General features: G+C 36.7%; 1 protein-coding gene across 2 annotated transcripts in view; it reads right to left on the bottom strand.

Moving 5' to 3' along the window:
• The window catches only part of SLC44A5 (solute carrier family 44 member 5), a 391,705-nt gene that overhangs the window by 91,959 nt on the left and 271,956 nt on the right, over positions 1-27,790 (bottom strand). For both annotated transcript variants that reach the window (XM_033225324.1, XM_033225325.1), the window contains one exon: positions 10,750-10,823. In XM_033225324.1, the coding sequence (XP_033081215.1) occupies positions 10,750-10,823 (74 nt within the window). The remainder of the gene's footprint in view (positions 1-10,749; positions 10,824-27,790) is intronic.

Consider the following 27,790-nt stretch of genomic DNA (forward strand, 5'->3'; position numbering starts at 1 on the left):
CAGGGTCCTAGCAGGAAACAGATGTTAAACTCATATAGAATAGTTGAGTAGAGTTTAATAAAGGAGATATTCATAAAAGCATGAACAGCATGAAGGGAAATAAGCAGGAGCTGATGTAGAACCCAGAGGTTGGCACCAATAGGGAGCCATTTCCACACCTAGGCCTCAAGAGGCACAGGAGGGGTAACCCAAATCCAGGAGGCCAATCTGAATGGAGAGAGCTCACTGACAGCACTGACGGGAGCAGGAGCCTTAGAGAGGTGTAGCCAACCTGTTGTGACCCATCAGCAAGAGAGTCAAAGGCAGAAATCTACAGACTCACGCTCCTACCCTCCCATCTCACCAAACTGGAAGCCAGAGGACAAGAGAGCCACTTGGTGTAACTCATAAATGCCAGATTCCCAAGGGACAGAGAAGGATGAGGAGAATAAGGACTAGATTTGGAGGGGAAAATGAAAAATGCCCAGCCCATATTCTGAACAAGTGACCAGTCCATTAAAGAGCGGGACTTCAGATATATACAGCAAGACATTTAGCACTTCATTTAAAAAAATATGTAAGGTTGAGGACAGGCGCAGTGGCTCAAGCCTGTAATCCCAGCACTTTGGGAGGCCAAGGTGGGCGGATCACGAGGTCAGGAGATGGAGACCATCCTGGCTAACACGGTGAAACCCTGTCTCTACTAAAAATACAAAAAAATTAGCCCGGCGTGGTGGTGGCCGCCTGTAGTCCCAGCTACTAGGGAGACTGAGGCAGGAGAATGGCGTGAACCCGGGAGGCGGAGCTTGCAGTGAGCGGAGATTGCGCCACTGCACTCCAGCCTGGGGGACAGAGTGAGACTCCGTCTCAACAACAACAACAACAACAACTACATATATATGTGTGTGTATATATGTGTATATATATATGTGTGTGTGTGTGTGTGTGTGTGTATATATGGTTTTCAGACTTTATATATATATATACACACATGGTTTTCAGACTGTCTTTATATATATATATATTATATATATATATATGGTTTTCAGACTATCTTTAATCAGAATTTACTGCTACGTGAAACAGCAGTAGCAAAGAGCACGAAGATACATCTAAATTTCAAGGTCTATGAATTGGAAGGAGTGAGAATAGGATGTAAAAGAAGGGACAAAGCAAAGCATATCCTTAAAACAGATTTGTAAAAAATAGGCACAGAATTTAAGAAAACAGAAAAACAACCAAATTACCAAGAAAGGAAAGTCAGTTTTTTATAACAAGTGTGGTTTTTTTTTTTTTTTTGCATTTGACTTTTTGCTGATTACTTTAATACATCTAATTTTCTGATTATTCTAAGTCGATGTTAGACCACCAGTATTCAAGATTTTATTTAAGATTTTCATTCACATTAGCAGATAGGTTTTTCATTATCATTTTTAAGGTAAGGCAGTAGTTGAAATAATGAGGACAGGAGTTTATGGGGTTTTTTTCCTTCATTCATTCTACAAATAATTTCATCATTCATTCTACAAATATTTTTTGAGTACTTCCTCTGTGCCAGCACCAAGCTAGACCCTGGGAATATAATGGTCCTTGCTCTCCCAAAGCCTACAGTCTGTTGGGATAAATAGATTTTAATGAATTAACTGCAAAAATAAATGTAAAATTCCAATTCTGACACGTGCTACAAAGGAGCAATATGTAGCACGAAAAGCATGATTCACAGAGGCAGATGATCACATGAGGGAAGTCAGGGATAATGTTTCTGAAGAAGTGATTCAGGAGATGAGACCTCAAAAATGAATAGAGGCCCAAGAGGCTTCCAGCACATGAACAACGTGGACACACGGCCTGTGAGGGGTGGGAGTGTGATGGGTACTGAGGACAGACAGGAGACCAGTGTGGTGCTTACACAGAAAGCAGGGTAAAGCATAATTTCAGATATGGATGGAGAGTTAGCATCTTAGGATTTTCTATGATGAACTACAGGGAGATTTTTTTAGTTGTTAGTGTCAACTGTGAATTCCATGGTAAAGGTTCTGTTCAGGTAGGTCCTTGTCTTCCTATTCAAATTTTCTTGGAAGAGGTCGAGGCCACCCCCTATTCAGGGTTTCTGGTCTTGGTCTTTACTTGCTTAACTGTGGTTCTATAATTAGCCACATCTTCTTGCTTTATATGAAGCAGCTCTCATGGTTCCTAAAAATCCATGCAATGTATTATATCTGAAAATGTTACGTGGAATACTCATTAACATCTACTAGTAAATAACACTTTTTTGAGAGGCCCATGAAATCCTTTGAGGTTTTTCTTGCCAAAGAATGAAACATTGCCTAAAATAATTTTATTTACTCCATAGTACAAGAATTAACTAAAGGAAAGAAAACCAACTATTTAGGTGTGGATTATGATAAAGAATACACTCCCCTTTTTAGTTTGTACATAATAGAGGCTAATTTTTTTTTTTTTTTTTTTGAGACGGAGTCTCGCTCTGTCGCCCAGGCTGGAGTGCAGTGGCGCAATCTCAGCTCACTGCAAGCTCCGCCTCCTGGGTTTACGCCCTTCTCCTGCCTCAGCCTCCCGAGTAGCTGGCACTACAGGCGCCCGCCACCTCGCCTGGCTAGTTTTTTGTATTTTTTAGTAGAGACGGGGTTTCACCGTGTTAGCCAGGATGGTCTCGATCTTCTGACCTCGTGATCCGCCCGTCTCGGCCTCCCAAACTGCTGGGATTACAGGCTTGAGCCACTGCGCCCGGCTTTTTTTTTTAATTACTGAAAATTAACAATGGCACTGCAGCAAAGTGACCCATATCAGTCTCAGAGGGGCGAGACTGAAGATAATAGATTGTTGATGATCTTTGATGGCAGAAGAATAACTGCCTTTCATTTATGCCCCAAACTGTTCTTGGATACTCGCTGTGTTAAGCCCAACTCAGTGTGGAATTAGAGGAGGTGGGAGGGGAAGGAGGAAGAGAAAAGCATTAGCTGAGGATCATGGGGTTCTGTAACCTTCATTACTCTCTCAGTAACCTTCATTACTTATTCATCATTTATTGTCTTTATTAAATAAAATACAGTATAGTGTAGTGTTCAAGAGCACAGGCTCTAGAATTAAACTACTTGGGTTATGTTGGTGAATAAAACCAATACAAATCTGGCTCAATCATCTTTTTTCATTATCTCACTGTTTTAGAAAAATTTTAAAACACCACTTTAAGTGAAGATGACTAATGTTTGTGCATGTGCACATGTGTGTCTTGGGTGTATAAAACAGAAAGAGAAGAGAGAAGAGAAATTATTTGTAAAAGAATTCTATTAGGGAAATTCATAGCAGATAACCAAAGATTGGTAAGAGATGGTGAAAAATTTATTCAGGCAAATTATCTTTTCACTCATATTGAGGAAATGCATGTTTCTGAAGTACCAGGAGTGAGCATTATGATCTAACATTATCTCTCATTTTCAAACATTTGCAAAGCATGTTCTTGTTGTGCTCTAGGGTTGAGTCAGGAGTTGCAGCCATTTAAAAGCCCTCTGTCAAGGAGAAAATGTGATTACACCAACTGCTTGCACTGACACTTAAAAATTAACTGCAAATCTGTTTGGGGCAGGGAAGGCATTCCCTAAACACTTGCTGGTTGGGAATGTTGGCTTTCAAATCATTACTTTGTATCCCTTAAAGGTACATTTTAACTGTTTTAACATGTGAGGAACAGGCCTGCCAAATTGTGCTTATGGCTTTTTAACACAAGCAATTTACAAATGCAATGAAGCAGATAATAGGACACATGATACCGAACTTGAAAATCTGTGTTGATGACACCGCTGCTATAGAAACATTTTTAGAAGCAGCCCTGTATACTGTTGCTTAGATAAGAAAAATGATGTTTATCATTTCACAGGTGGCCTCTTCTACCCAATGGTGAGTTTAGGGTCATGTCCTTGAGCACAAATCAGTCCCTCTCATGATAACAATATTCCACTTAAAATCACCTCCCATGTATGCACTCAACAAAATAAAAAAAAAAAACAGTAAAAACTCACTCAATACTCAAAAATCTGCTCAAGTAACAGTGAAAACTAAGTACTTTCTTTTCAATATGAAGACTTCCAAAATAAAAGGAAGTATAGGTTTGTAAATTAATTTGTAAATATTTATACATTTGTAAAGAATGCAAAAGGACATTTAATACTGATTCTGGTTATAAACACAATGAACATTTAAGAAAAGTTCCCTGGAACAATTTAAAAAGCAATGGAACTGGAATTTCTAAAAATTCTTACTTTTTAATTGTGAGATATGATTTTACTCGGCTAAAACAATGTTTCCAAGCTGTGATCTGATAGGTTTACTTTAGTTCCAAAGTAGAGTAACAGCACAATGTAATTTCCAGTTATACTCATTCCCAATTGCCAGTTTCCTCTTGCAATGAATATTGTGGTCACATCACCAAGCTCCCAAATTAGAACAACAGGATGCCTAGTGAGGTACAGATGGTTATTATAAAAAAGACAAGAGATAAGTGTTGAGAAGGTGTAGAGAAAAAGGGAATTCTTGTATACTGTTAGTAGGAATGTAAATTAGTATAGCCATTATGAATGATAGCATGGAGGTCGCTCAAAAAATTAAAAATAGAATTATCATATGATCCAGCAGTCTCACATCTGGATATTTACCCAAAAGATTTGAACTCAGTATGTTGAAGAGATATCTGTACGCCCATGTCCATTGCAGCATTATTCACAATAGCTGAGATTTGGAATCAATTTAAGTATCGATCAGTAGTTGAATGGATAAAGAAATTATAGTGTATGTGTGCTTGTGTGTGTGTGTGTGTGTATACATACATACACATATACACACAAAATGGAATATTTTTAAGCCTTAAAAAAGAAGAAGATCCTGCCAAGTTGTGACAACATGAATGAACCTAGAGGACATTATGCTAAGTGAAATAAACCAGACCTAGAAGAAAAATATTGCATGATCTCCTTTATATGTGAAATCTAAAATACTCCAACTCATAGAAGCAGAGAGTAGAATGGTTGTTGCCAGGATCTGGGGGTGTGGGAGAAATTAGGAGATAACGGATCAAGAGTATGAACTTTCAGTTAGAAGATGAATCAGTTCTATAGATCTGATTTACAGTATTGACTATAGTTAATAATGTATTTTATTCTTGAAATTTGCTAAGAGAATATATCTTAACTGTTCTTTCCAAACACTCACTTACAAACAAAAGTAACTATGTCAGGTGATATATATGTTAGCCTGACTGTGGAGATCTTTACACAAGATATATATATATATATATACTAAAATACCAGGTTGTATACCTTAAATATATACTTTAAAAAATGTGTCAATCATAGCTCATAAAACTAAAAAATTAAATTAAATTTAAAATGTATATTTATGTGTTTATTAGTAAGATAAACTGTTCACTGCTTCTTTGTATGGGCAGAATGAAAAAGTCATCTTGGAATTATCTTTGTTCTTCAAAAGGTCACTTGAGTGACTTCTCTTAGTTATGAAAATATGCTTTCTTCCTTCCTCATGTTTATTGGGATAGAGGAAGACCAATTCGCTTTAAGAGAAGGAAGAGATAAGACGTCAAACTTTTCTTCCTGAGATTTTAATTTAGAATAGATCAGATTGACCCTGAACTAGGCTTGCTGGACAAAAAGGATAAAAATACCCTCAAAGGGAACTTACCATGGAGGAAGAGACTGGGCTGGGGTCCTAGGCTTAAAAGCGGCGCCTAAGAGTAAGGGCTGGTTCTGATCAAGCAAGAAGCCCGTTTGAATGCACCTATTCTGACTCTTGTCATGCTTTGGGAACCAATGTTTGAATATTGCTGAAATACTTAAAAAGCAGTAGTCTTGGATTGGGAAGCCACTACAGTAGTGGGAAGATTAAGATGAGCAATGGACTATGAAATGATACTAAATGGCACAACCAAAATGTCAGATCTCCAGAACACTACAAAGTCTCTCCACCTAGAGATTGGAAATCAGGTTGCTCCCTCCTTGGTGTTTTGGGAAACTTTAGGTCAGGAAAGAGTGTGATATGCTAGATTTCCTTAAGTAATAAATGAAAAAATAGATGTGACTGTATTATTGCCCCCAAACAATGAACATATAATTTAATATCAGAAATGATGAGGTCAATTTTGACTACTTTATTATTAACTATTTTGTTTATTCTCTACCTTTTTCTATGAAGGATTAAGGCTGAATATGAGAATTAGCCTTGTGTAGTTATGTAAATTTCTTTCTTTCTCTACTTGGTATTTTCAGATCCACTGTCTCCACTCAAGCCATGATGCAATTCCTTTAATCCTTTCTACTGATCTATAAATTACCTGCATGTCAAGGCTCTTTACTGCTCTGCTTTGGCTTGGTTCATTTCTCTATTAAAGAAGCAATCACAAGCCTGACTGTATTCAAGGGGAAAGGATTGCAGATCCTCCTTCTCAATGGGAAAAATGACAAATAATTTGTAGCCATGTATTAAGGATACCGTAGTCTACCCTCTACCCAGTATTTTTTTCTTTTTTTTAAAAATATGTTCCCTTCTAATGTAAATACACTTATCTTCTCTCAAAATCCCCAGAAACTTCATCCAATTACCTCATCAGGCTCAGGCTTAAGGTCTAGATCTCATCACCTAAGTCAGGTCCAAGTGTGGACAAGGCTCAGCAGAGTTAGCTACTCTCCTAAGGATGATTTCTTTATCTAGATCATTGAATTCATTAGGTACATTTCCTACATCCCGCATTACCACAGCAACAGTGATGCCAGACTTTTCACCACTACATAGTGAGGTGCCCTTCCCCGCTGCTTCCAATCACGTCTTTCTCATTTTCTTTCACACTCACTGGCAGCCTCCACAAAACCCACTGGATTTCTGAACACCACCTGGTCTCAAAACCAATGCCTGTATTGTAGGTTTTGTTAAACCAGAATCCCACTTCCAGGTACCAAATTTTGTTCTGCTTATCTATTGTTGCACCCCAAACTTGCTGTCTTAATACAACAAATTTTTATTTTGCTCATGATTTGGGGTGTCAGGAATTTTGGGAAGGGCTTAATTCTCCCTTGGGATCTCTCATACAGTCAGGTGTTGACTGGGGCTTCAGAAAACCCAACTGGGCTGATAGTGGACACTAATTATTCCTGGGAGTCCAGCTGAGCCTGTTGGCCCGGACTCCTCCACATAGCTGCTACACAGAGCTTGAGTTTCTTACAGCATGGTGACAGAGTTCTGGTCTTGTTTGCATTAACTTTCTTGTTAACTTCTTACTTTCTCAGCTACTAGAGATAATTACCCCTGGGAAAGGTTAAAAAAAGCAAAACCAAAACAAACTTTGGATCATAACTTCAAGCACTTCCTAAGTAAATACAATAATGAACTAAATCACCCAAAGAGTAATCAACTTAAAAAGAAAACAAATTAAAATTATTTACTTACTTATTTATTTTTGAGACAAAGCCTGGCTCTTTCACCCAGGCTGGAGTGCAGTGGTGTGATCTCAGCTCACTGCAACATCTGCCTTCCAGGCTCAAGCCATCCTCCCACCTCAACCTCCCAAGTAGCTGAGACTACAGGAGCACACCACAACACCTGTCTAATTTTTGTATTTCTTGTAGGGACAGGAATTCTCCATGTTGCCCAGGCTGGTCCCAAACTCATGAACTCAAGCTATTGGCCAGTCTTGGCCTCCCGAAGTGCTGGGGTTAGAGGTATGAGCCATGGCCACCACGCCTCGACATAAAAATTTATTGAATGTTAAAATTGTGCTATTATTGTATACTTAATGACAGCAATAAGTATAACAAAGAATAATTTGCATAATAAATATTCATTTTTTCTAATTAGTACAATAATTGAATAGTAATCATCACCAAAGTAGGAAAAAGGAGGGTTATTATCATAAAGGTTAGTTTGATCTTTCAAGATTTGATTACTTCTACCCAGACTCCACTTCATCCACTTGAACAAAGGTTCTGCTGTTCATCAGTCAAATGTTAAGTATCTCTGTTGTATTGAAGTATTACCCTAGCTGGCCATATTCTGCATAAAGGGCAAATAACAGTTTCTCTCAGCAGATTTTGTAAAAACAAGAAAAAAACATGTCTCTTTCATGAAAACACTTCCTTATGAAAAGATCATGGATGATAGATAAGTCTACAAAGGCACTAATACAGTTGGCAAAAGACACCAAAATACCTGTAACACATCAGTGAAACTGACTTAGCATCATATTTGCTCAGATGAAGGTATATATTCTTGCATGTTAAAAAGTCCTTCACACTTCTAGTAACCTCTGCCATAGTTTCCCCTCGTGCTTCTTTTAGTCCAACATTAGATATAATCAAAGAATTAAGTTTATCTTGAAACGAAGCCAGTAAGGCTATTTATAGTTCAGGGATGAAAAATAGTATATATATTTAGTGAATTTTGTGAGTCACTCATTTTAATCAGTGGCATTGGGATTAATCTGGAGACATCACTGAATTAATTTACTACTCAACATAGTTTTTCATTGAGCAACATTTATCTGCCAATTTCCTTATGTGAATTAAGACATTTACAAACTGAATTTGGAGTTCTGGGAAAAAGAAAGGCAAATTTCTTATCTTGCTCCAGAGAAAATAATGGCATACACTCCTCTGTTTTGTTTACAGGAGAGTGGCAGTGGGTTTTCCTACCCTATATAAGGACACAAAGCATTTTTCTGTGGACTACATTAGACTGGCTTTGAGATACAGAGGACAGACTTATTTGATGAAGGAATAAGGTCTCCTAGTGAAAAGATTCTGGTCACAGGAAGAGATCTTTGTGAAGTTTCTCTGTGCAGTCAAACTTTAATAGCCCAAATTATGGGTTGCCATGGTAATAATATTGTAAATTATATTGAAAAGAAATTTATTAAAATTCAGGACAACTCAGTTATACAATGGTAGCAAACAAACTACTACCCAGAACTGTTATGCAGCATTATTGGTATAGTTAGGTATTATTTCATTTACTCCTCACAACAGCCCTGAAAGGCGGGTAATGTTTCCATATTTTCCAGGTAAGAAAACTGAGGTTGAGTAAGTAACCCAAGACCATCAAAAAAATGATGAAACTCTAGATGTACCTGATTCCAAATCTTTCACTTATGTAACAAATTTCAATTCTATGATGAAAAGTAAAAAAAAAAAAAAATTACATAGATAAGAAAGATGTGTTCCAAAGTGAGAGAAACCAAAATTCTAAATTTTGTGTAAGAAAATTTATTTTATTATAATATTTACTCTAGAGATTACATATTGTACTACAACCTCATTAATGTTTAGAAGTTAAATCACTTTAAGAAATAATGAAAAAAAGTTCTGAAGATTTTAGAAGAATATATTTACTTTGTGACTTATGCTCCTTTATTTTTCTCTCCCTCCCTATTTTCCTGTCTTAATTTTTTGAATTCTCCAATTCTGTGTAGCTTTTGCATGGCAATATCGAGATTATCTTTTGGAAATGACTTTCAATTGGTGTTCTCAAAGTATTTATCTTATTAGAAGAAAAAACTGAAGAGCACGGAAAAATATTTTTCATTGTTCCCCAGTTAGGGTATAACTTTCTTTCTGCTAATACATTCTATCCACATTGACTCCATGCCATTAATTACTGGTACTAGCTAATATCTGACTTTCACAACTTTCACCCCAATAACAACATATTAAAGTTTCCTAAGTCAGAATTTAAAGGACAGAACCTACGTCTCTGAGGGAAAAAAGTTTGATCCATTCATATACAATTGTGAAACCTTTTTTTTTTTTGCAGAAAATATTCATACTAGTAACATTGGTAGTTGTTTAAAAAAAATTCAAATAGGCCAGGCATGGTGGCTCATGCCTGTAATCCCAGCACTTTGGGAGGCCAAGGAGGGCACATCATGAGGTCAGGAGATCAAGACCATCCTGGCCAACATGGTGAAACCCTGTCTCTAATAAAAAAAAAAAAAAATACAAAAATGAGCTGGGCATGGTAGTGCATGCCTGTAATCCCAGCTACTCGGGAGGCTGAGACAGGCGAATCACTTGAACCAGGGAGCTGGAGGTTGCAGTGAGCCGAGATTGTGCTACTGCACTCCAGCCTGGGGACACAGCGAGACTGTGTCTCAAAAAAACAAAACAAAACAAAACAAAACAAAACAAAATTCAAATAAAGAATCTCCATACTTCTCTTATTTTCACTTTCATAGTAAAATCTTTAACTTAACAATAAATAACAAGGCATCTCTTTGCTAGATGTCTCTTGGGCAAAGAGACTAGAACTTTTTGTATGTCAATGAATTATCTGGTGAAATTCTTAATAATTGTTCCTTCTTTTTAATTTGCTTATAAAAAGAAAAGTTTATGTATTAGTATTACCTAAAATGATCTAGGCCCTAGTTCTTATTTGCAAACAGCAACATGAACATAATTGGTTGCTTATTAGAATTTCAAAAGTAACAATGATTAAAAAGGAACCATAAACTTTTCTCTTTTTTTCTTTATAATTGTATTTACTTAAGTAATTTGGGCTTGCCTTTGACTCAACTGCTTCATGTTCATTTTTTATTGTCTGCTACCTGATAAATCCTGGTGAGGCACATTTCCTCCAGGAAAAACAACAATCAATGATAGGAAGGCTTTTGGAAGACAATAATTAATGTTTAATATGTGACGCTGACTTAGTTATTCCATTAGCAAGTGTTAAATATTTTCTATACCTGTATTTACTCACCCACAAGTCCTAAAACAATGTAGCCAACAATACACAGTAGGAAGATCATACAGCACAGAACATCTGTACAACTCCTAAAGACAAGAAAAGAAATAAATAATTAAAAGAGGTCCCAAATGACTTCCTGTTTACCACACAAAATGAAGGAAGAGAGAAAAATATAGTAATAGTGATATGCTATTTCATAATTGCATGTTTATTCAATAATTTTGAAAGGTAGATCAGATGTATTTCTGCAAAGACATTAGCAGCCATGGAGGAGTCATAGTTCGATGATTAATGAATGTCCCTCAGAACTCTTAGTATTTGTTTTCTCTTATTTATTTGTAAAATATTTTTAAAGATTAGAGTATGCCAACATCAGATAGCCATTTTTTATTTGAAATTGTAATATAAGCTATTTGATTTTATGATTTTCCTCTTCATGTCTGCTTCACACATGTTATAAAATACCCATTTTCCATCCCTCCTCTTCTCCATTTTCTTCCTACATACACATGATAGGGGTACTATTATTAGATAAAAGATTGACTAAATTAACTTTCTATGGGGAGTTGAGTTATAACTATTCCAGTAACAATATATATAAAGCATTCAAAATAAAATATCTCAAAAGTATCAGTTTTCTAGCTGTTTCTGTAAGCTACATATTGGCAAAGTAGGTTTAGAGGAAATCTGACTCACAGGGAGTCTGTGATTTGCTAAAGGTCAGAAGCCAAGCCAGGATCCAGCAGGGATACTCAAGGTTTTCAACTAAAGTATTTTCTATCCCCAATATTACATCTTGTTTAGCTTATAAGTGGCTTGGAAAGTCAAAGGTATGGCTTGAAAGTGAGCAGCAATACTGTCATTCTTTATTTGAAACTTAATGAGGACTCCTTTAGTAAAGAAAAAGATCAGCTCATTTGACAGGATTAAAAGTTGCACATGAGAATTTTCATAGTAAAAGTTCTTGATCTTGAGGGCATACAGATATACCCTAATGTTTTAGCACAGGCAGGTTGAAGTTACACACTTATTTTTTGAAGTGGTAAGTAATGAATAATAATTGTACAATAACAAACACACATTTATAAAGCCTGTCATACTTGTATTGCTTTCAGAAACATAACCTTGAGAGATTCCTAAGAATATCTTTAGGCTATTAGGGGTAGTAAAGTGAGTTTGCTTACTTAAGGTACACGAAAGAGGTTGTTAAAGACGGGGGCAAGTATTTAGATCTCCAACACCAACCCTTTTTAACTTATGAGTTATGTTAATATGATTATAATTTTCTGCAAAGTTTTAAAATAGCTACATCTAAAATCAACTACACATATTTCTATAATTCTTTACCTTAGAATAGGAAACAATCTTTCATCAAGAAAGTTAATTGTGGGCAAACCAGAAACAAACTATCATTTGTTTAAATCTAGTTTCAACGCAGGAATTTTAACTTTCATTAGGATTTAAGAATTATGAGAATGATGATAATAACAACAGAAGAAAGCAGGTGCTCTAGTTTTTTTTTTTGTTTTTGGTTAACAACCATTGAAAGCAAAAACGCGCTTGGGTGTGAGCAGGGTATCTGTTTCACCTGCATTCTTACACATCCTACTTAATATCAGATTCTCAATCTGTCAGAGCAGTTGTTACATACCTCAGCACCTAATAGAAAATGCATGCAGGTAAGAAACTCAAAAAGAAAAAACAAGAGCATAGCTGTGCTTTAATTAGAAATCTTGCATTTCAAAGCCCTGGTGTGTAATCATAACTACCAGGAAGCTGGAGAGAGGGATGTAATCAGAAGCACCAGCCAGGGTGGCCCACCATCCCGTCCTTATATATCTATAATGTTATATGTTTGTATCGTTTCTAATAATACGGACTATAACACATAGAGTAGTCTCCCCTTATTCGCAAGGGAAATGTGTTAAGACCCCCAGTGGATGCCTGAAACTGCGGATGGCCCCAAACCCTGTATTCTGTTTCTTCCTATACATACAGACCTATGAAACAGTTTACTTTAAAAATGAAGCACAATGAATAAATTAACAATAACATAATAAAATAGAATAATTATAACAATATGCTGCATCACTACTCCTGTGCTTTGGAGCCATTAGGAAGTAAAATTAGGGTTACTTGAACACAAGCACTGCGATACTGGGATAGTCGATCTGACAAGTAAGATGGCTAACAAGTGGCAAATGGGAAGGCAGGATAGGTGGCCTGGATAACGTGGATACATGGACAAAGAGATGATTCACATGCTGGGTGGGACAGTTTGATGGCATGAGATTTTATCATGCTATTCAGAACAGTGGGCAATTTAAGACATAAATTATTTATTTCTAAAATTTCCTACTTCATATTTTCTGTGCATCACAGATGGCCACAGATGACCTTGGATAATTGAAACCTCAGAAAGCGAAACTTCAAATAAGGGAGAACAATTGTATTCATAATGACTTTATGTTGCATACTATCATAAGGTTATGTATTTATAATGCTACATAGTCAATACAAGTAGAGGTAAACATCTAGAAAGATCAATGAAATAAACTTACCAATTTCAAAGAACAGAGCACAAGGACAGAGCAGAAGCACATCCCAAATGGAAGGTTTTTGTTTGTTTGTTTGTTTGTTTGTTTGTTGAGCCAGAGTCTCGCTCTATTGCCCAGGCTGGAGTGCAGTAGTGCAATCTCGGCTCACTGCAACCTCCGACTCCCTGGTTCAAGCGATTCTCCTGCCTCAGCCTCCTAAGCAGCTTGAACTACAGGCATATGCCACCATGCCCCACTAATTTTTGTATTTTTAGTAGAGATGAGGTTTCACCATATTGGCCAGGCTGCTCTCGCACTCCTGACCTCATGATCCGCTCACCTCAGCCTCCCACAGTGCTGGGATTACAGGCGTGAGGCACCGCGACCAACGGAAGTTTTTTAAAAAGTAAAACCTTCACTCTTTCACTACTTGCACTAATGAATGAGTATCAGTTGGTGTTTTGGTTCTATATAGGGTTTTACACTATAATTTATTTTTTATTCTTTGGTGCCAAGGAAACACTAAAGCATCAGGAACTACACTGTGCCCACACAACTATTCCCCTAGCCGTCTCTCTTCACGATGGGACACCTTAATAATTCACAATAATTCACACCTTAAGCTGTTTAGAGATTCTATTCTGGGGCCAGGGAAAATAATATATTAAAATCTGCTTTGTTTTTCTGGTACACTGCTTTAGAAAAATGGCAGACCATACCCTATGGCCAGACTGGTTAATTTTGTCTTACTTAACCACGGAAGGTTGTTGAACAAACTGAAAATTATAAACCGAGAATTCAAATCTCCCCAGTAGTAGACATTAGTATTTCTAAATTTGTTTCGGTAGCAACTTGATTCACTTTATTGTTTTAGAAAAGTTTTTAAATAGGGTTGTGTGTGTGTGTGTGTGTGTACTTTCAGGTAATTATAATTACCTGCTATTTTTTCTATTAATTTATCTGCTTCTCTCCCTTTCCTCAGATATATTCTCTCTAAAAAAATAATTAGTGCCTAGAAAGTTACTGGAAAATTGAATGTGAACAAATCAAAATATAGCTTGGGTACCATTTTGTGAGTCAAGGAGAGTAGCAGAAACTCAATTCAAATGTTTAGAAGTTGTAGTTCCTTATCACTGTTTCTTTCTTTTGATTTCAGAGCATCTGTCACAATTCTAAATATTCTCTAGGAAATGAGTTTTTTTTTAAGAAAAAATAAGGTTTTAATTGGGATAGTTCTCAAAACTCTCTAGAGAGCTATTGAGATAACTGGGTGATCTAAGCTCATGGACGAAAATTATCTGAATCATGTTCTAGCTAGAGGCTTGTCATAACTGGACTTTTTCCTCAGGTGGATTCATTTTTGCTTTCACAGCAAGCACTATGAAGCATTGTACTAAGCTAAAAATGGGCTGCATCCCACTGGGTCCCAGAAAGAAGACAGAAAGAATAGTTATAGAGAAAGTTGCCCAACTCTCTCCCTCACCCTCCCTCCAAATCGAAGTCCTACTTTTTCAAAACAAGCTGCTCACACCCCCATTTATCAGAGAACCACTCAAACCTTTATTCAGATTGTGTTTCCCTGGCATAAAAGTGTTTTCAAAAGTTAAACTATGGAACTACTATTGCTACCTTATATCTATTTTCCAAATTAAAAGAATAAGAATAGGATTCCAATTACATGTGTATGTGCAGACTTCCCTTTCCTCCTACCTCTAATCCCCAAATAATGTATGCCTATAGTCACCCAGACTTAAAGTGTTGGGAGTTTCCTTTGACTTTCCCTTCTTCTTGGCTATCTTTTATATTCAATTGACAAGTTCTCTTGACTCCTTTTCTCTGATGTGTCTTTCATCCACCGCTTTCTTTCTATTCGTGTTGCCTGGACTCAGTCCAGGGTTTTTAATCCTCTCTTCAGACTATTGCCATGGTCTCTTAATTGGGTTTCTGCAAGCAGTTTCTGCCTGATCCAATTCAGTCCGCATATCACTGATATTACTGATACGTGATGATGTCGGTTTACTATTTTAAAAAATTGTAGGACCTCTCCATTACCTGTTGAATAATTTCCAAATATCTTCGCTTCATGTTTAAGAACCTACAAGCTCAATCCTAATTCAAGCCCCAGGCTACCTTTCTAGCTGTATCTCCCATTATTCCTTCTCACTGTGTTTTAACCAATTTGGACTTTTTCACACAATGATACACAGTCCTTGGGCACACTCAGAACTCTCTGCTCATAGTACCTCTAGACTCCCCCTCCTGGGATAACCATATGTCCCAATTTGCATGGGATAGCCAGGGTTTACACCTCTTTCCTAGAATAACCGTTAACAGTGTTTCCATTCACTCTCAAAAAAGCTCCAATGTGGATCGCCACCTCCTATACGAAAATCCTATCCCTCAAGTCAGCTCAAATGTCATCTCCTTCTTGAAATTTTCAACTAGAAGAACTCTCTCTAATCCCTGTAGAACTAGAGAACTTTTGTTTGTATCTTTAAAGCAACTGTATTTAATCTATTATAGCCTAGACTGAGGGCAGCAAACTACAGTCTATGGGCCAAATCTGGTTTGCTGTCTGTTTTTGTACAGCCTGATAGCTAAGAATAGTTTTTACATTTCTAAACAATTTTTTAAAAAAACAAAGGAGTAATATTTTGTAACCCAGAAAAATTTACAAAATTCTAACTTTAGCATTTATAAGTAAAGATTTCTGGAAAACAGCAATACTGATATATACATATATATATGTATATATATGTATATAGTCTAAGGCTACTTTATTTTGCTGCAATGGCTCAGTACTTGCATTGGATACCATCTGGCCTGAAAAACCTAAAATATTTACTACTTGGACGTTTATAGAAAAAGTTTACTATCCTCTGACCTAGACCATAAAGTCCTCTATTGCAGCATTTAGCAGAGTCTTGCAAGCTACAGACCATACAGCAATCTATGTCCCATGAATGATTAGCGAAATGCACCCTCCACTGACAATCTAATGTATCATAAACAGGGCCTGGTAAAACTCAAAGTGCTTTGTTTCAGATTTCAGATCTTTTTTATTTTTTATAGTGAATATGTTGCTTAGAGATTGAAATTTTGGGTCAAGCTTAAACATGCCATCTGGACATTGCTGTCTCCAGTAAAATAAATCACTAAAAAACAAATGCAAACCAAAAAACCCATTAGATTTAATTTAGTGGTAATAAGAGAGTTTTGTTTTATAAGTGCATATTTTGGTTCCACACTAGTTATTCTCCAACAACTGTCATTTTGCTTCCTTTTCAGGGACAGCTTTCTACTCTCATCCAGAAACTGATTCATGTACTGGTTTTCTTTCTTTGTGGCAGATGAAATTCCAATGATATCAACCATCCTGAAAGGTCATTAATATCAAGCATTAGAGTGAGAACAGAAGTCCTAAAAGTCATTATTCTCTGACAGATCACCCATTTGTGCCTAATGAATCAGTTTAGGGACTGTCCACTGCCTGTGATGCCAGTCAGATGCTCACCTCTCATTTGCAAGTTGTTGGTGTACCTGGGTACATCTGTCTACAACATGGCTGCATTTATAACCCAAAGCCTAGAAGCATTGCTCCTCTGTGCTTCTGCTGGCACCTGACTGATGCCATTCAGTCATCTGATACTGCTCTGATTCTTACCACAAAAGTCTGTCCCAGGAAGCAGAATGAACGCTCCACTTCCCACAGGCTTATTAGAGGATAATGCACTTTGGGGCCATCTTTCAAGTTTTACTGAGATATGTTTGGCAAACTTCAGACTGTGCTGTGAATTAGACAGATCATCTGAGTTGCTACTAGTTAGTCAGTGTCAGCTGGGCTCTATTTTGAACTATTTAGGAGGAGAGATCTATGTAAGTTAAAAATATTTTCCCTTTTTTCCCCTACTTCTCACGAATAATAGAGAATCTGGTGATTTTTGAGAGGAACATCCTCCAAGAGCTTGTGTTTGAAGGCATCAATTGTATCACCCCCTTGGTTCCAGTTTCTCTTCTTCCCACATACATTGTCTGATAGTTCTTTATTGTTCTGTTCCCCAATCCACAGCTTTAATGCCGCACACCATTCTTTGTGTATGTGAGAGCTGAGGTTTTATTAGAAGGCAAGTTACACTGGCTGTTTCTATAAGAGGTTAAAGATTATCTTGAAGAATTTCGCTCTGTTACTGAAATCAGAAACCTCATAGGAAGGCAAAAAATGAGCTTTTAATTACACAAACCTGTATTTTCAGGTGTTTGATATTAATACAAGTTTTTTAAGTGTCCTAACAATTTTAAAGAGGACTTTAAATTTACATTTACCTTTGAAGATAATCCTGGCATCCAATCATTGAGAAAGAAGTGTTGGTTTTCGAGGATTATTACTTTTAACACATTTTAAACTGTTGTTTAAAAACAAAGTGTACCAAATAACTCAATACCCTATGAAAAACAGTATAATATTGATAATATCTTTCAAATGTATTAGATTATACAAGATAACATTTAAATATTATAGCTGCTTTAGTTAGTTCTTCTGAATAATTTGATCTTAAAAGCTTCTCTATCCTCTGATTAGTCTTCTATTCTAAACTGCTTGCATTTGGGTTTCCGTTGCCTTGAGAGAATAGGTTTAACTGGTTGTGATTTATATTTTCATTTGTAAAGATAAATGAAACCTGATTTTTTTTTTTTTTTTTTTTTTACAAAGAGGAGTTTAAGTAGTGCCTGTATAAAAGAGTCTTTTGTTTGAAAGGGGGCAAGATAAGACAAAATTGGTTTTACAATGTTACTCATCATCTGTGTAAAACTTGTATAATATTCAGTAATCTGTCAGTAGGTGGAAACCACTCTGCAAATGCTAGTAAGGTGAGAGCAAGATCACAGTTGTTGCTTATATTACAGCTGGGGCATTGTAGACCAAAGGCATTACATAGCAGAGAGCAAAGAGACCTAGCTCTAGATAGCTTTGAGACATTAGTCCAAAGTCATCAACAAAGGTTGAAGGGAATTCATATTGGTTTGGAACACTTTTTAATCTTTTTGGAATAAGTTAGAATCTATGTAGACACAGAGTAGAGCTCAAAAATGTTTGTTGAAACAATGAATTTCCAACTTCTGGAAATTCTCATTCAGCTATTAAAATACAAAAATGCATGTCTCCTAATAATTATATGATAATCTTTTCAGTAATTAAAAGCACACACATTATAGTGAGAAGATTACTATTTGTCACCTCAAATTTTAATAAGTAAATAAAAAATATTGCCTGGTGATGATGGGAGACTTAGAAAATTGCAAGCCCTTTGACCCAGTAATTTTCTTTTTAGTAATTTATACCATGGGCATAATTATAGATGTAGTAAACATTTATTTATAAAGATTTAAAACACTGCACTGTTTATAATAAAGAAAAGTTGAAAACAACTTTTGGAACAATATTTAATTATATGAAAAAATGTTTTGGGTTGGCACAGCTGCTCATGCCTGTAATTCCAATACTTTAGGAAGTTAAGTGGGAAGGATTACTTAACGCTAGGAGTTTGAAACCAGCCTGGGCAACATAGTGAGACCTGGTCTCCACAAAACATTTTAAAAATCAGCTGGGTGTGGTGGCATGCGTCTATAGTCTCACCTTCTTGTGAACTTGAGCTCAGGAGTTCACTGTTGGAGTGAGCTATGTATGTGACACCGTGCTCCACCCTAGGAAACAGAGCGAGACCCTTGCCTCTAAAAATTTTTAAAAATAATTTTTAAAAATAATTAAAAGCAAAACAAGATTTCTCTATTATAAGCATTTTTTACTTATTGGTTTTGGCAATTATTTCAGTTCTCAGAGAAAAACAATAAACACAACATACCATATTGACATAAAAAATAGCAAACATTATACGAGTATGCTATTGGTAAATGTTATTATGAATGGGAGGTTTGCACAGATTTTGGAAAGAAAATTAACAAATTTGTGAAATAGTATAATAAGGAATAGTTATTGCCCTGGGTTGTCCATAGCAAAAAGCATAGGCATTTGGTACACACCTTTCGAATGGATCAATGAAAATATTATCTGAACATTAGACAATATCTTGTAGACATTTTAAAAAACACATAAAATGTTGTATATCTCCTGTTCTCAAAGTGTTTAGCAAAATGGAAAACCCCAACCATTGTAATGGAAATTCTAATCATTTAGTTAGAGCCCAAAGTAGTACGTAAATTCTTTTTTGTGAATATTTGCCAATCTATTTTATCTACAGGCTGGTTATACTACAATATAGCATTACTAGTAACAATAGGGTCATTATTATTAGCAAAAATAAAAGGCACATTTTGTAGAGGTTTTAAGATAAAACTAAATATTCCCTAAATGTTTATTGATTTGAAATTATTACATATAATTTCCATGTAATACAGTTTAAATTTGTACCTAGGTGATGTATCTGTTAAGAATTTGCTTGGCTGAAAATACCAAGAAACTTAAAGCCAGAAATGTCGTTTAAATTTCAAGGATTTTTTTTGTTAAATACAACAAGAAGTGCTGCAGTTGGCAGTCCTGGGCTGGGGTGGTGCATCATCCAGCAATGCCATTAGGGACTCGACTCATTTCATCCTTCCACCCTTCTCATTCTTGTAGACATTTGTCTTCATGCTTATGCCTCATGTCACAAGTTGACTGCTGCACTCAAGACACCTGAATCTCTTCAAAGAGTCTTTGTTTTTTTATTTAGGAAAGAAAGTCCCTCCTGGCAGGCTTTCTCTTTAGCTCATTGGCTATTCCTGTGTCTCATAACCAACCCTAACTAGAAGGTGCTTTAAAAAAGTGTTTGGCTTTTCAGCTTCTCTACTAGAGGACAAAAGAGAAAAGATGATTTGGAATGGATGTTGAGTGAGACAAACTACAGAAAATATTACAGCTACTAGTGAGATTTATTTTAAACAATTATAAAAAATAGGATTTTCCCATTCTAATAATTTCAAGTCAACCCAAATGAATTGTGCAAACAATATGGGCTTTTTGCAACTATTATTAACTACTAAATAAATATAAAACTGAATATTGTATATTTTCACAGAATTCAAGTAAGTTAAGCTGAGATTCATTTCCCAGCAAAGCATGTTCTAGAGCTGCTATCAATAACAGCAAAATAGCAAGTTGTTAGAGCTTAACAATGAATAATTTTATATTTTATATTCAATTATTTACGTAATTCTTGGCATTCATATTCAATGAAATGAATTTTAAATTTAAATTTAGCTATAGTAAATATATACATTTACAGTTGTCATTACATTGAGTATTAAAATATAAATTTTTTAAGTTAATATATATTCATATATATTTAAATCATTAGACATAAAATGTATCCCAAATTATACTAGTCTCTTTCATTTTAACATAAGATACTCAAAATAGCTTTTTTTTTTTTTTTTGAGATGGAGTCTCACTCTGTCGCCCAGGCTGGAGTGCAGTGGCACGATCTCGGCTCACTGCAACCTCCGCCTCCCAGGTTCGAGCGATTCTCCTGACTCAGCCTCCCCAGTAGCTGGGATTGCAGGCACCCGCCATCACACCTGGCTAATTTTTGTATTTTTAGTTGAGAAGGGGTTTCACCATGTTGACCATGATGGTCTCGAACTCTGACCTCGGGTGATCCGCCTGCCTCGGCCTCCCAAAGTGCTGGGATTACAGGTATGACTCACTGCACCCAGCCCTCAAAATATCATCTTAATGTTGGGAATGAGTCATTAGGCAATCTCATACTTAATTTTGCCCCAGGGTGGTCTCAGTTATCTTACAACAAAGCACTACAATTCAACTTATACCAGCTCCTACTAATATCCTCTTTTCTGCCATTCAGAAATATGGCCCTCAAAGACTCTAATTTCACGATTAATGAGGTACCTATTTTGTGCCAGATACTGTGGCAGATGCTATGAAAACACTGGTGAACCACACAGACAAGATGCTTTCTCTCACGGAGTTCCCAGTTTAGTGTGGGGAACAGATAAACAAGTAAAGATCAATCAATAAAATGATGACAGATTGTGTAACTGCTAGGGGAAAACAACAACATGATTCTATGAAGAGAATATTAAGGATGGCCTACGTATAGAGGGTTCATAAGGAAGAGCTCTCTAAAGTGGTTGTAGGACTTGTATTTCAGGCAGAAGAAACAGCAAGTGCAAAGGCCCTGAGGGCAGGTGAGACCAGGGTATGCCCTGGGAGCTGACAGATAGCCAGTGATATGGTTTGGCTGTGTCCCCAACCCAAACCTCATCTTGAATTGTAGCTCCCACAATTCCCATGTGTTGTTGAGGGGGCCTGGCGGGAGATAGTTGAATCATGGGGCAGTTCCCCCATACTGTTCTCGTGGTAATGAATAAGTCTCACGAGATCTGAGGGTTTTATAAGGGGAAACCCCTTTCACTTGGCTCTCATTCTGTCGCTTCCTTGCCACCATGTAAGATGTGGCTTGCTCCTCCTTGCCCTCCATCATGATTGTGAGGCCTCCCCAGCCATGTGGAACTGAGTCCATTAAACCTCTTTCCTCCATAATTACCCAGTCAAGGGTATGTCTTCTTTAACAGCACGAGAAAAGAATAATACAGCCAGTGTGAATACAACAGGGGAGAAAGGGAAAGAGCAGCTGCTATGGTTTGAATGTGTCCCCCAAAGTTCATGTGCTGGAAACTTAATCCCCAATGCAACAATTTTGGGAGGTGAGATCTCGGAGAGGTGATTAATTTCTGCCCTCAGGAATGGAGTCTAAGGAGTGAGTTCTGTATCTGGGGTGGGGATGGGGGGTGTTATAAAAGAGAGTTTGGTTCTTTCCTCTTCTTCTTCTGTGGCACATATGATGCCTTCTGTCATGTTTTGATATGGCCCCTAGATCTTGGATTTCCCATACTCCAGAACTATGTGCCAAATAAATTTCTATTCCATTATATATTAATATATTAATATATAATAGAATATTATATAATACATATTAGAATATATAATAGAATATTATATATTAATAATATATTGTTATATATGTTATATTTATATATTACATTAGAATATATTCTATTATATATAATAGAATATATTATATATCATTATATAATCTAATATATAATACATATTATACTATATATAATATAGTATAATATCTATTATATAATCTATTCATTATTATCTATATAGTAGCACAAAACATGCTAGGGCAGCAGCGCAACAACAACAGGTTGTTACAATGAAATGACTGAATAGCCCTCAGTGTGGAGGAGTGTGGACTTCTGTCAGAGAGTTCAGTCACAATATTTCTATTTTTTTTTTTTTTTTTTGAGACGGAGTCTCACTCTGTCACCCAGGCTGGAGTGCAGTGGCTTGAGTCTCAGCTCACTGCAAGCTCTGCCTCCCGGGTGTACGCCATTCTTGTGCCTCAGCCTCCCGAGTAGCTGAGACTACAGGCACCTGCCACCTCGCCTGGCTAGTTTTTTTGTATTTTTTAGTAGAGACGGGGGTTTCACCGTGTTAGCCAGGATGGTCTAGATCTCCTGACCTCGTGACCCACCCGTCTCGGCCTCCCAAAGTGCTGGGATTACAGGCTTGAGCCACTGCGCCCGGCCAACATTTCACATGTTAAGGGACCTGACTGTGACTCACCTTGACATACACTATCTCACTTGGATGATTACGAGTTGTAAAGTTGATATGAGAGCTGTTACTAATACATCACTTTACAAATTAAGTCATGCCTGACCACAATTTCAGTTCATTTTCTACTGGAAGTTCTTGAATAGGGGGAGTAATATAACAAAAGTGGTATTTCAATTAGATTTATCTTGCGCCAGGATGTAGAATGAATTGGGATGAAGTGTGTGGTGAATGCAGTGTGGTAGCAACAGAGCAGAGAATGAAACCAGGGCCAGTTCTGCTTCATCATCATCATCAGCCTCCCACACATGTCTGTTTTCCTGGGTCCCAGGAATACTGTGAATATAAATGTCAGAGCATGCGAGAGTTTGCAGCTCCAAAAAGATGCCTCGTGGGTTGAAATGGATATGAATGGATTTCTCTCTAATGGTTTTTAACACAGAGGGATCATTTCAGCACCAGATCCTATATTTGTCTCTGACAGTTTTCCAAGTAAACTGTTTCACTTTTTTTTATTACATCAACTTGATAAAAGTGTATTTTCTCTAAGCTTTTGGAGATCAAAGATCATATTTTTCAGTCTTCTACTGTGAATGTGGTTAGCTGGCATCTGTTTTTTCTGTAATGGACATAAGGGGTTGTTGCTGTATTGTTAGTTTTAGTCCCTGAGGACCACATCAAAAAACAGCTGGCCTTGACTGCTCCTGGATGTGGACTGTCCATTATGAACAATATGCATGACAACTTACAGGTCAGTAAGTTGTTAATGTTGTTTCTAGATCTTGTCAACTGTATTTAAGGGAGCAAAGACAGAGTAAAAGCAAGGAAGGAAAGAGAAAGAAAGTGACATCTAGTAGCAGGACAAAACCAAGATAGAAATAAGCTGAAAAGGGATTTAAAGAAGAAAGAAAATGAAAGGAAGCAGTGGGACTCCTGATAAAAATCCGAAATTATTAATGATTGAGAAAGAAAAAGGCAAAAGAGAATAAATCAGAAAAACAAGATCAAGAAAAACACAGAAAAGAACTATTTGTGGTTATATGGAAAGGAAAATAAAAATTGTACAATGAAGGAAGCTTACTAACATCTGTTTGACTCTGGAGAAAATATAAAAGCAGATACACATCCTAGTGTAAAAGTAGTAGATTATGTGCATGAGAAAGCAGATAATAAGGTGAATGATGATATTAATTTCCCTTAAGTGTATTTAATTTCTCTATTTTTACTCTATAATTTAAATAATCCTAGCAGATACACTGGAGGAAAGTTTAAAGACATTGGTCTTTATTGTTCTCCTCCTTTAAACATTTACACTTTATTCCTTTCTAATACAACAACTGTTTGTCAGCTACCAAAAAGCCACTTAACAGACTCATGCATCTCTTTGTCTCTCCCTTTACTAGACTTAGAGATCTACCTCAACTCAATGTCTGTGCAGCCTGGTCCCAGTAGGGTAACAGAATGACCTCTAATCCAATAATCTTTTACATGGATAATAAAAAACATGCCAGCATCATCTTTCATACTTTGATGTAAAAAGCATGTGAGTTCTATGTTTTATTATTAAGAGCTCCAAGACCTGCAGATTTTCACATTTGCTTCATCTTTGAGTTACTGGATAAATGTGCCAAAGTGTGCGGAGAAGCAGTCTATCTTTAGACTTTCATTGATGCTAGGGTTGCAGTATTGGCAATAACAATAGGTGAGATACAACTTAAAGACTTAAGAAGGCCATAGTGAAATATGCCCAGCATGCAAAGAATTTCAATTTACCTTAAGTAATGCAAGTATTTGCAATGGTAACTGGGACTCCTAGTCTGTGTTCTCAGGAGATCAACATCAAATAACTCTGAACCATCCCTGATTCTTGATCATCACTTCTATTGAGCTCAATGGCTTTTCAGAATTTAGATCTATCAAATTTGATTTTAAGTTTGGGCAGCAAATTAATATGATTGCTTTGTTTTAGTTAGTGTTCATTAAGAGTTTTCCTAGAAGAATAAAGTATTAATTTTAAGTAGTTGAGCTGCAGATTTTAGTCATTCTTTTCTGTCTCATCATGCTGCAAAGAGAAAGGAAGAACATACTAGAATACAGTCTCTTATCTGGGTTTGAGCCTTAAGGCAAAGATTTGCCTTGAGAATCACAATCTGGGAATTTAGATTCTGTCTACAATTAACATCTGGCAAGTCTCTTTAACTCCCGTTTACCAGCTCAAAGCAACTGTTTCTATCCACAACAGAGTTGCGGGATTATCTATGCAATATCTGTAAAGCACGTAGAACTCCTCATAGAAAAAGTTGGGTTAGGAGTGTATGTCCATGTATGTGTGTTTTAAAAAGCAGAAAGGGAAGCTTAAAGCTGAAACTTTGACATGGATTGGATTATAAATTCATATCATCATTAGTTTTACGACTATATACAAAAGCTCAAAAGTAAAAAGCTTTAGGGCACAAATGAGCTTGCACTAGTCTATAAAGTCTGGTTTTCTAACATCTAAGGTCTAAATTCTCCCGATAATATTTAATATTAGTTAATTTTACTAGGCAGAACACTACAATATATGGTATAGTTTTAGTGTTCCCCCAAACATGAATTCACCAGGAAATTGTAATTATTAGCACTCCATCCTTGTAATCATCCCCTTCTGGTCTTCTAGAAAAACTCTCTCACCTGCACTGTCTTCCATCTCTTCTGCTCCTCCTCAATCTTCCTCATGGACTATTCTTTCTCTACCTGTGTCTTAATGTTTGCCTAAATCTCAGGGCTTTCTCATGATCTTCCAACTCTGTCTGCTAATCGAAAGTAATCTCATCTGTACCATAGTTTCCAGGACTTCAGCCATGACAATAGCCCTAACCTTTCTCCTGCGTGCCAGCTTATTTTTAAATTCAAATGTCCCAAATTGAACTTACTACTTCTCTGAGGTCCCAAATTTTCTCTCTTCTCCTTAACTGCTTCTGCCCACCACTCACTCTTTCATCCAAGGTAAAAATTCTGCCATTCTTGACTCTTCTCTCTTATCCTCCACATTTAGTTGTTTGACAAGCCCTACTGATTCTCCATCCTACAGTGTTCTGTTTCTTTCCCTCCAATCTCACTGCTACTTTCTAGGTTGAAGCCTCATCATCTCTTATCTGGACTGAGAGCACAGCCTCCAAACAGCATCTTGCTCTTTTTGACCCCTCATCCACATTTTATACAATACATAACTTGACATATAAATCCACTGGTCAACACATTTTGAGACTTTCAATTGCTTACAAAATAAAATCCAGACTTCTCAATCTGGCCCTTGGTAAGCTGCAAAATTACTTTTTATCTTCTGTCCACTCTCACATATAACCTTTGCATTCTCAAAATCTTAGTGGCTTTTTATCTTGATGAACCATATACATTTGATGTTGTTTAACTGTTTTTGACATTTAAAAATGGCAATTTCATATGGCTCAACTAATAATGGCTATCTGCTTTGAAAGCTCTTTCACCCTTAAAACTTGTCAAAACATCATCAACACCCAGCTTAAATGTTACCACCTCTGTGAAGCAATCATTTGCCACACTAGGTTAAAGAGCAGTTCCCTCTCTGAGGCTCCCTTACCTCTGGCGTAGCACTGTGTTCTAATTATTTGTATCTACTTGTCTCTAACATTTGAACATGGGAAACTTCAGGGTAGAACTTGGGACTTAATTAACTCTATATCTTTACTTCTATAATCAGTAGTTAATAAATATTTGTTAGATAAATGAATAGACTTCTTTGGAATTTGTTATACAAAGGAGCTCGTAACATTTTTGGTTAAAAGTGGAAGGAGGGTTAGTATTCTGATTTAATATATTTTACAATGCTTCTCTTCTCTTTTTATATCACCTTCTCCTTTTGCTTCTTACTGGATAATGTATTTATTCTTACCAGATGGATTTAATATGGCTATGAAAGAAATGCTTATTCACTACCAGGGCACATGGCCACACAGTAAGTCTTGATGCACATATATGACCCACATGAATGCAAATGTGTGATGTTCAGCCAGCAAAATCCCAGGAGGCAGCAAGCAAGAGTAGGCAGCAACCAAAGGGCAAATCATTTCCAGGCAATATCAGATTGTTTCTGATAACATTCAAACCAAAATTGTTTTCAAAAGAAAAATCCCAAGAACAAAGAAATAGAAGAGATGAAGTTTGTAGAAGAATAGGCCTTCCAAGTTAACACTTAGGATATCGCATATTTTAAAAGTATGATTTTAACCAAGAGACTACATATGCTCCAATCTTTCAATCATTTCAGATACCAGGAAAATACTACTTAACATAGACTGATCTAGGTGCAGACAAGAGGCGCAAGATCATAGCAGGTCAGTGAAAGATGCAGCATCAGGGCCACAGCAGGCCTTAGACTTAAGAAGGACTTAAACCAGGACAGAGACTCTGCCTCAGTCAGTTTCCCCACACATGAGTGAGAAGGGAATAGGAATTATTAATGCCAGAGGCATAGTGTTCTGATTCCTACATATTACTGGTTGCTGGAATAGATAAAAATTAATTAGAAAATTAAATGTAGCAAATTCCTTAGTTGGGTTCAGTCGCTTATTCTCAATGTTTTTGTGGTTTCATGAAATCCCTTTCACACACAATTAAAGACAGGTTCTTAAGAAAGATACACTATTTAAAAGCACTATCCTGGTGGGCAGAGTGAACATCCTAGGTGTCTTAACTCAGGCTGCTATAACAAAATACCGTAGGCTGGGTGGTTTAAACAACAGCCATTTATTTCTGACAGTTCTGGGGGCTGTGAAGTCTGAGATCAGTGTGCCCACATGGTCAGGTTCTGGTGAGGGGCCTCTTTCTGATTTACAACTGCTGCCTTCTTGCT

Source organism: Trachypithecus francoisi, unplaced genomic scaffold, assembly GCF_009764315.1.
Source record: "Trachypithecus francoisi isolate TF-2019V2 unplaced genomic scaffold, Tfra_2.0 Lachesis_group12, whole genome shotgun sequence".
Taxonomy (NCBI): Eukaryota; Metazoa; Chordata; class Mammalia; order Primates; family Cercopithecidae; genus Trachypithecus; species Trachypithecus francoisi.